This window comes from Berghia stephanieae, chromosome 8, assembly GCF_034508935.2.
Source record: "Berghia stephanieae isolate SIO BIC M18660-M18661 chromosome 8, UCSD_Bste_1.3, whole genome shotgun sequence".
NCBI classification, from domain to species: domain Eukaryota; kingdom Metazoa; phylum Mollusca; class Gastropoda; order Nudibranchia; family Aeolidiidae; genus Berghia; species Berghia stephanieae.
The window spans coordinates 973,657-984,677 of record NC_088367.1 but is presented as its reverse complement, the minus strand read 5'-3'; the positions used below and the strand labels follow the sequence as shown (position 1 = coordinate 984,677).

General features: G+C 37.7%; 1 protein-coding gene across 1 annotated transcript; it reads left to right on the top strand.

Annotated features, from left to right (window-relative positions):
• The first annotated feature begins 1,618 nt into the window (after positions 1–1,618).
• LOC144977992 (uncharacterized) lies at positions 1,619–10,291 on the top strand. The gene is made up of 3 exons (XM_078923398.1): positions 1,619–1,677; positions 2,685–3,059; positions 7,813–10,291. The coding sequence occupies exons 2-3, from the start codon at positions 2,958–2,960 to the stop codon at positions 9,685–9,687; spliced, it is 1,977 nt and encodes a 658-aa protein (XP_078779524.1). The 5' UTR covers positions 1,619–1,677; positions 2,685–2,957; the 3' UTR covers positions 9,688–10,291.
• The last annotated feature ends 730 nt before the right edge of the window (positions 10,292–11,021 follow it).

Below are 11,021 nucleotides of genomic sequence, written 5' to 3'. Positions count from 1 at the left end.
CGTCGGGTTAAAGCTCCTGACAACTCGACATATAGTAAGAAAGTGTTTTAAATTTAAAAGCTTAAAGAAATAGGTAATGGAAGTAGTGGTTGATTATTGGCACGTTATATAGAGATAGGTAGGTTCAGAAGGTAAGTATTAATCCCCGTTAAAGGAGAAGTACTTTAATATAAATCAACAGAATTACCTCACACAATAACAAGTTAACACATAATTAGCCAAAAGGAATAATAGTACTTTTAATAAAAGTAAGGTTAGGCTATGGGTATGGGTAGTTAATTGCATCCCGCATCGTAAACTGTTCATTTGTTGTTGTTGTTGTTGTTGTTGTTGTAAGTGTGCTTTTCTTGTTGGATGTGACTGGTGGCGGCGTTAAGGTTTCTTCTGTTTCGTTCGAGGAGGAGCCGTTTCCATTCCAGTTGTCTCAGTGGATCACTTGTTAGATTCAACTCTGGACCAACTTGTACCCAAACAGACATTTGTTAGGTTCCCAGATGAATGTTTGGTCGGTACTCCGATCTGTGAAAATAACAGAGCTAATCTTTGACTAGTTGAAAGATTTTAATACTCCTTATGAAGAGTGATGTCGTGAGGAATTTCAATTAATACCATTGACATCACCACTGATTTAAATTGTGTTAGTCAGTAATTTAATTAACGGGATACATCAAAGTTAGTGGGATGGGGAAAGAGAAATATCAAAGAGATCATAATAATCAATACATGTAAATACTGGATAGAACTATCGCGTATTAGCGATAGGGCATTTACTGTAAATGTAATTCGTGTTGTGTAATTCATTCATTTGAAAGGCATGCATACATAGACAATAATATATACATATAGGAATATATGGATAAAGGGAGTGAATTAAATATTTTATAATGGTAATATATATATATATATATATATATATATATATATATATATATATATGTGTGTGTGTGTGTGTGTGTGTGTGTGTGTTATATATATATATATATATATATATATATATATATATATATATATATATATAAAGGTTGCTTCTCCAATATCTTCATTTCTTCATTCCACTGGATCGTCCTTAAGCATTTATTGGTCCTTAAGGCCACATTCTTTAAAAGTGTCTGAAATAAGCACAGGGCAATAGTCTTCAACAGTCGTAACGTCACTTCCTTCCCAACGACGCATGGTAACTTAGTAGCACTGGCTCTAAACTATCGGAACAATGGTGGACGCCCGTATGAAATATCTCCCCGGCGAGCATAAAAGCGTATCAAGAGGGGAAAAAACATAAACTTGATCATGTTTTGACTTTTACATATTCTGATCACAAGGCATATGAAAAGTTCTAGCCAGCATGAAGAATAAAAAGTAATGATTTTCTTTGTTTAGAAACAAGATGGCCGCCGTTGCCGGGCAGCGTGATACCAGACTACTGAATCCATTTGCCAGAAAGGTCGTTGTTTATATTTGTCACCGAATTTTTTTATGTATTAAATTCAAGGTAATTGCCCTTCCATTAACCCCATTGTTATTACAGTGGCTTTTTTGTGTGCGCCCATGTTATCTATGCAATTACAACTGGAATCACAAAATCTTCCCGGATAAACAGTATCATCCTTCCACTCAAGCCATTGCACAATTGTTAAACAATGAAAATGGAGCGTATGAAAACAGTATCGTCGGAGCAAGGTTTGATTCATATAAATCTTTCAAAAAAATGGTTACAGCTTCATGAAAATGCGAAAAATGTGAAATTAATAATAAAGGATTGCAAAAAGCATAGAGCCCAATTCACTGGGCGAGAGAAAGTAACCCTAATGATGGACCTAGATCAGAGTAGAAGACAAGAATCCAGATAAAATTTGGTTTAATTTTAATTCCATAAATTAATTGGATTCAATAGTCTGATGTCACGTCGCTCAGCAACGGCGGCCATCTTGGTTCTAAAACAAAGAAAATATGTACTTTTTACTCTTCATGCTGGCTAGAACTTTTCATGTCTTGTGATCAGAATGTGTAAAAGTCAGAACATGATCAGATTTATAATGTTTTTCTCCTCTGGATACGTTTTTATGCTCGTCGGAGAAATATTTCATACGGGCGTCCGCCATTGTTCCGATAGTTTAGAGCCAGTTACTAAGTTACTATGCGTCATTACGAGGGAAGTGACGTCGCGCCTGTTGAAGCCTATTATGACCTGGGGTAAATTACTTTTAGCGTAGTACCCCACTGAACTAATGTTTGAACAGGTAATGAACGAATGATAACCATATATAAGGTAATGGCACTTGTTTTGTCGACAGAGACAACGCACTCAGTCTTACACCTTAGTCCGGTGACAGAATGAGAGTAAAGAACCACTTCCAAATAATCATCTTTGCGAAGATTAGAGCGGGCGCAGCTCAGAGTGGGGCTCGAACCTAGGGCCAACTGATCTACTAGACCACAAAGCCTCTCAAGTCCTCTCAAACTTCCTGTTAGAAATATGGCGCCACACGTAGCACTCCCGATATTACGGTTGATAAGTGTCATTTACCAACCCAGCCTCTACTCCTGTGGTGGTGGTGGTGGTGGTGGTGGTGGTGATGGTGGTGGTGGTAAGAGAATAAGAAGTAAAATAAGAAGAACGATTTTCTACCAATATAATAACAATTTACTGTAAAATAGGATAATGATATTATTAAATAATTCCACAGAAAACTACCAAATTCTATGTGACATTGACCTCGTCCATCATTGTGCAATCTGTCCATGTTTGTCACAAGAGCACCAAAAAAAAAAAAAACCCTTAGAATTTGGAAATGTCAACACAAAAGGTTGACACGAAGATAACACCACTTATCAAAATCATGCTTACCCTCTACACGTAAATCTTTTCACATTTTGCTGGGGAGCTCGAGTCGACTCAGTACTGATTTTGTAATGCAAGAGACAATTCCTTCCTTCCTACATTATCAGAGCGGTTGAAAATGGCCGGGAATAAGGATTCGAAACTGCAAGTCTATCTTGTGTGTGTTTTGTTCCTTAACATCTGTACTTCGGCTGCTGGAGCACGGTCAGCTATACACAAGGTATTGTATATCATAACCTTTCTCTGTCGTCGATTAATGTATCGCATCGACGTATACACATGTGCAGGTCTGACATCCGAACGCAATTATGGGCCTAGTTTAATATTGTTGTAATGAACAACATTTTGCGTCATTTTTTTTTTATTTTCATAATAATATTGAGCCCATAATGAATTTGGGTTATCAGACCTGCAAATAGTGCACGTCGGTGTAGGCATATTCATGACCATAGATTTGCAGCACACAAATATGCGACTCCAGGCAACGAGTTTTAACGTTAACAACTTAACTGCTGTGCTCTAGAAAGACACTCATTTAAACATCTGGCCAGAAACTTCGTGTTTCATCATCCTGTTTGGTTGATAAAGGGAAAACCCGAACGTTCATTTGATCTGTTTTTGTAATTAAATTGAAACTTACATTCAATTTCACTTTACTATTTATTTGTATTCATTTAATTACTTTAAGGATTTCAGATCTACACTAAGTTTTCAACAGTTTTCATCTCTTTATGACATCAAGTATTATTATTATTGCCCTTTGATGCTTTCAATGTGATGGTTTCGGGTGGATAATACCCTAGTTTAACTTATTATATGGCCACACCCTCAACTCTATCTGTCCAGTATAAACATCAATACAGAAATTCCTGAGTGAGGAGCTGTCCGATTGGCTTTTTTCAGCAAATCGTGGCATTCATAATGATATTATTCACTTGATCACATTAAGGTATTCGGATTTACAGAAATTTTTTTAAAGGTTTCACCGATTAACAACATCAACTAATATTACTGCTAATATTACTGTCGTTTTTATGCCATCGATGTGATTATTATTGACCTGGGAAATATTTAGTTAAACGTTATCGGCAAACTGTCAATGGGAGCGATCAATATTCATGTTTTCGTCCAATCTATTCATCGATCACATGAATTTTTGCTGTACAACGATTGGAGTTTTCTCAATGTATCTAAACACGCTGCTTTGTTTATGAACGTTGTAAACACACCCATGTATCATGCTGAGCAAAATGACCAATTGTAACGTTGATTATTCTTAAAATGTGAACACTTTTCACTATGTGGGTCATTTTGAGCACACTTTGCAATGTGACCAATGACCTCGAGCACATGGAAGTGTAATATAGATCGTACCCATTGTATATGTCTAGCTTCTAGCCCGAACAAACCAAAAATAGACATATTATTATGATGGAATACTTGATACTGTTCGCGTCTGATTCAGATTTTCATTTGTCCCAAGACCCCCATTTTCTTTCACTTTCATGTAAGTTAGATCAGTGTATATCACTTAGTTTTGAATTATGGGCAAACTCTCAATTTTACCAATCAACAATCAAAACATGATCACCAGAGTACTGTACCACTGTACTGTAAGGTAAGTTCTCGATCCCAGGATCGGGGAGATATTCCGAAAGCTCCTACACCCCCAGTATTCTTTCAATTTGTATTTTCATCGTTGATCTTTTGTCAGGCGTTTATTTATTCAATTGTCATCATATAGCAGAAGCATTTAAAAAACTCTAGAACAAACCTTGATAGATTTGTGAAAGTTTAAAATTTCCTAATTTGAATATTGTCTTGATTCTAGGCCGCCATTTTGATTTGCGAAGTATTAAAAAGTAGTGAAATTCAGTCCGAGGGTTTTTTTTCTATTAGGGTTAGCTCGAGATCGGAGGATTTTTTGTTATTAGGGTAAGCAATACGTCTTAGCAAAGGTGCTAGGGTGTTTGTTTTTTCTATTTCTATTAGGGTTAGTTAAAGATACTAGGTTTTATTTTTTCTTGGGGTTAGTTGAGGGAATATTATTTGAGTTGTTTCCCTTTGTAGGAGCTTTCGGAAAGCCTCTCCATGATCGTCTTTCAACTCTGCTCACGTCTGCTACTTATGGTTTATTTTCGCAGTTGATTTTCTTATCACAACCTGTTTTCACACACACGGACAGCTGTATGTTGCTGTGGGTCACAACAAGATATGAAGAGAGTAGAAAAGTGCCAGAAGACAATAGAGAATAAAAATTTTTCGCGGCGGTGGTGGGGTTTGAACCTGCGACCTTATTGGGACGACAACTCCGCCTGGCAGGTAAGAGCGTGGCTCTACCGTGTGAGCTATCCACGAACACAAAAATATTCGTTTCAAACCCAAGTCATTTCTAGATCCCTCTCTCACCCACTTCTGAGACCGCTGATTCGTTCGCCCACCACTATCGCGAAGTATTTTGACCAGCAGTGAAGCATAATAGCCAATATAACACAAACATATAACATAGAAACGATTGAGACATTGAGTATGCTCCGGTGTATGGGGTGAATTTTTTTAATTCAGAAAAGTGAGTGGAGCAGGCACTTATGTTGGTAACAACAAGATATGAAGTGAGTAGAAAAGTGCCAGAAGACAATAGAGAATAAAAATTTTTCGCGGCGGTGGTGGGGTTTGAACCTGCGACCTTATTGGTACGACAACTCCGCCTGGCAGGTGAGAGCGTGGCTCTACCGTGTGAGCTATCCACGAACACAAAAATATTCGTTTCAAACCCAAGTCATTTCTAGATCCCTCTCTCACCCACTTCTGAGACCGCTGATTCGTTCGCCCACCACTATCGCGAAGTATTTTGACCAGCAGTGAAGCTTAATAGCCAATATTCTCAACACAAACATATAACATAGAAACGATTGAGACATTGAGTATGCTCCGGTGTATGGGGTGAAATTTTTTAATTCAGAAAAGTGAGTGGAGCAGGCACTTATGTTGGTAACAACAAGATATGAAGTGAGTAGAAAAGTGCCAGAAGACAATAGAGAATAAAAATTTTTCGCGGCGGTGGTGGGGTTTGAACCTGCGACCTTATTGGTACGACAACTAGATCTAGATGGATCTAGAAATGACTTGGGTTTGAAACGAATGTTTTTGTGTTCGTGGATAGCTCACACGGTAGAGCCACGCTCTCACCTGCCAGGCGGAGTTGTCGTACTAATAAGGTCGCAGGTTCAAACCCCACCACCGCCGCGAAAAATTTTTATTCTCTATTGTCTTCTGGCACTTTTCTACTCACTTCATATCTTGTTGTTACCAACATAAGTGCCTGCTCCACTCACTTTTCTGAATTAAAAAAATTCACCCCATACACCGGAGCATACTCAATGTCTCAATCGTTTCTATGTTATATGTTTGTGTTGAGAATATTGGCTATTAAGCTTCACTGCTGGTCAAAATACTTCGCGATAGTGGTGGGCGAACGAATCAGCGGTCTCAGAAGTGGGTGAGAGAGGGATCTAGAAATGACTTGAGTTTGAAACGAATATTTTTGTGTTCGTGGATAGCTCATACGGTAGAGCCACGCTCTCACCTGCCAGGCAGAGTTGTCGTACCAATAAGGTCGCAGGTTCAAACCCCACCACCGCCGCGAAAAATTTTTATTCTCTATTGTCTTCTGGCACTTTTCTACTCACTTCATATCTTGTTGTTACCAACATAAGTGCCTGCTCCACTCACTTTTCTGTGTCACGGGTCAGAGGCTATAGTGGCTTACACTTCATGTTGGGCCACACAGAAAAATCAACAGAGGATGTACCAAGTTACACGGACAACGTTTTTTACCAATCTGACCTCACTAAATGATGGTGGGTACAATATCGAATGAAAATAGTTCTTTCCCCGCGATATTACGGCTTTTTACTAGTTGACTGAAATAATGTGATTAATCAGCACACATTTTCTCTTTTGTGTAATTATTTTTTTTATTTTGGTTCAATTTCTTTGAGTTTCAATCTCGGTATTCGGTTGTCTCCATGATACTGCCATTGTTATAAATAATGAATTGACAGTCGATGATGGACATCGTTGCAGTCTATAACTGTCGACCGTCAGTATCACGTGTGTTACTAATTTCCAGTTTGGAAATCTTTTGCGTTGTAAATATGAATGCGTGTCTATTTTTCCTATCTTCATATAGTAGAGAGGTGATGTTACCCGCACAAAATAGTCGAGTTAGTCACCGCCCACTTCTAAGCAAGTAACTAGCTAGACCGAGACTACAAAGTGTTCATGACATCCGATTTTTTAAAGACACTTACTTCGCTTTGGCTTAAGACTAGTTAGTAATTTAATAGACTAGTAAATGACTCAATCTAGTCCTCGTTCATGAACTGGACGGGCCTTTCCATGCGCCCGCGTATTGGCTCGACAGCCGGGATGGTGTAGTGACGGTCAACCGGAATTACTCATTTGCCCCATGATAATATGCCTCAAGCACCCCATGCCATATACGTCAAGGCGGTGATCCAATAGGGGTGAAGATTTTGACTAAACGCAATGCATCAATTGCAGGAATTGCGTTTGTTCGTGTCTTTATTTGGGAATGAGGGTATTGCTTTTATTCCGAAGATACACCAAAAGCTATAAATAGAACAATACTTATTCCCTTACATTATCACTGATACAATTTTTTGGTGCTTTTTAAAGGTTTTGATGTTCTAGATTACAATGCTATGACTTTTCATTCTTAACAATCCTAAAAGTTAAAATAAAACTTCTGGTGGCACCGATGGTCTACCCTGAAAGTCAATTAATTACTTGGATTGCACCTCAAAGAGATATCTCTACTTATATTATTCTAATATAAACCCACTTTTAAAATGTTTGGTGCTCATTTCATTTTATTTTGTATTGTTTTTATTTTGTTTGGTTTTGGTTTTATTTTTTCTCTCTCTCTCTGTCTTTCTCTATTTCACCAGAAAATCCAATATCATCTTTTAGAATTGAACAAGGCATTGCAAGAATTGAGCGAATCCAATACTCACGTCATCCACAAACGATCTGTCCTGAACCACGACGAGATCATTTACAACTCTCTGATGGTATTTTGTAATGAAATGAATTCAGGCGGTGCCTTACAGTCATCGAATGCCAAACCAAATCAAACAGACTTCTCATCAACGAAACACACTTCCGAATATAGTCTCAAAACTCTTGCTATTCAAAACCACACAAAAATTCCAGATACCTCACCATTATTCACTTGGCCCCAAATATTTCCACGCAAAGTACAAGCAGAACGGGACGGTAACGATCTTTGGTTAGTCTTTGACGTCATCCATACAGCTCCTGTTAAAGTAACTCGATATCATTCATTCGAAACCATTGATGTTGTAATCGATTATCCAGATAAACTTACGACGTCATCATCATCATTACAACCATCAACGGCAGCCCGCTCACAATCACCAATATTGTCCAAGGTTCGTCTTCGGATCGACGCGTCACAGTGCGTTAACTTATCAATTCCATCGAGCCATCAATTCGCAACTATTAGCTTCGAACTTGTAGGGAAAATAGGATATTTAGCAGAGACAGATATAGATCTGTGCATGTTCGACTACTTTTTAAACGAAACTGTAGCTTACGAAAACCAGGTGTGGGAGAAAAAGAAAGAAAAGATTTTTACAGATAATCTTTCTCCGCCCTACTTGAATATTACACCCCCTGATCTGGGTCATGAGATCCTTATAAAAAAGGGACAAGATATTGTGTTTTATTTAGATACTGAATTAAGAAAATATGACAGTTCACTGTCCATAGCACTTTGGATTTGGGATCGAAGCAATGGAAGAAAAATAATAAAATCAGAAAGGAATCTTCGTTACTCCGGCGACACAATCGAAATCCCTAGGACAGATGATGACCTACTTTCAATGGAAATCCTGGAACAACACAAAATGGGATCGTCACAAAGTTTTGGAAACGATAGTCCCATTGACAGCGAGAAAGATAACTTGAGAGTAAAAATTAAAATAACAATAAAGGTTTCCAATGGAAAGAGAAGCGGAAAACTCTTGATGAGCTATTTTGAAAATAGATTCAATTTCAACGATCGGAAACTCGTAGAAACATTTTCATCTCATCGAATTTCTTTTCTCAAACTCCCCAGCAGACCCACGATACTTCCTAAAAATCAAGTTGAAATAATACTTCCCCGCGACAATGTATATAAATGTGACAAAGATGGAATAATGCATTATCCTAAGACTGGTAAAAACTGCACTGTCCAGTGCCAGGCTTATGGAACCGATATAAAGGACATTTTCATCTCTGATACAAATTCTAGACGCCCCCTGACACTGATAGTTAACTCTGTATCACGAGTGATTCAAAATGGTACTTCAGCTTTCGCTATGATCGACCTTGGACCCGCTTCCAAGAATATCGAAGGCACATATCGATGCACGGCCACCACGAGCAACGGAAAACGACGACGACAGGATGTCAAATTGTTCACCTCCCTTTTCACAGAGGTCAAAGATAGCGATATCAAAGAGTTTGCCAACGGCACGGTCAAATTAACATGCGAGGCGTTTGGTGCCCAGCCCTTGAATATGTCAATTTCGGTACGAAAAGACAACGGAGAGCTAGAAAGGGTGGATAACAAATCGGGTAACAGTCGCAGCATTTCGATTTATGGAAATATCAGCATATTAACCCTTCTCCTCCCTACCGAACAGCTTAGATATCCATACACATCCCTTTATTGTGACGCCGATGGAGAAAGAGGAGGACGCAGCTCTGTGATTACACTGGAAGATAAAATATCTTATCATTATCACAAAAAATAAGTATCGGAAAGATAAATGTGCCATGTCGTGTCAATCTGTTAGGCTTTTATGTCGTAAATAAACCCGGAAGAAAGTGTGACCTATCGTCTCAAAACGGTATTATGTCGTAATGAACCGGACCTCTGAACGTGAATTTAGAGCTAAAATGATAAGAATTAGGAATTTTGAGTTGAATGCAATGTAAGAAATTATCTTTATTCTCCACCATGACGGACAGAAATTATCCCCAATTTTCATATTTGTGGCCAGCTATACATTCAAGTTCCAATATCTGGCTCTCCTCGACAGGATAATACCGTTTTGTGACGGATGGTCACAATTAATTAGAGTTTATTGTCAAAATGGTTTAATTTGCCAGATGCAAGTTTTTCTCACTTGCTGAAACTTGAAATATTTTATAAATAGCTCCTTTTACCAAAAGGCTGAGCACTATTATTTCATTGTTCTTGTTTTTATAATTTATAATTGGTTTTTGTTTTTTTAAACTAACTGACAAGACGTGCTAAATACTTTTCTGGTGTCTGTCTGGATTTTATATTACAAGATGTATACATGTTTATATTGTGTTTCTGGTATTGAGTAAAGAAAAGTTTTGAACCTGTAATCTTCCGTGTTTTGGTATTTTGTTCATTTTTATTTTTTTTCGAAGTTCCTCTTATATGCATTAATGTTTTGTTATTTACTTTCTCATTTCACCTCAGCACTCTTCCGTTTGACTGCACGACAGATTTTGGCCAGCAGACGGCATGTACTTCCGGTATTTTAATCTTTGTAGTAACAGTGATGATTATGGCAATTTGTCAAAAAGGAGGAAAATGGCCTTCGGGCAAACTCGAGCCGAAATGCAAAAATTACATAATATACAATATGCTAGTGATAGTTACGTAACATTATATAATTTGCTTCTCTTGTAAATATCTAATAAATTGTCCGTTCCTAAAAAGAATTTTAAAAGCTCACAATATTAATCAATCTGCTACCTACATCAAGAGATGATAAATCTTTGGCCCAAAGGCTATGTTACACTCATGAATACTTGCAAAACATTCTATCTAAACAAAGTAAAAATAGTAAATTAAAAATTAATTGGACAATTACTTTCCGAGTTGATCATCACCCTTGGTTATTATAATATTATTTTATCTTTCTATGGCAAGATACCTTCTATAAACATAAAATGAAGATAGAAGAGTGGTTGAGAGAGAAATATGGTAAGGAAGAGAGACGGGGGAAAAAAGACGAAAAGAAAAAAAAAAAAAAAAAAAAAAGAGAGAGAGAGAGAGAGAAGAGAGAGAGAGAGAGGAAGGAAGGGAGAGAGAGAGAGAGAGAGAGAG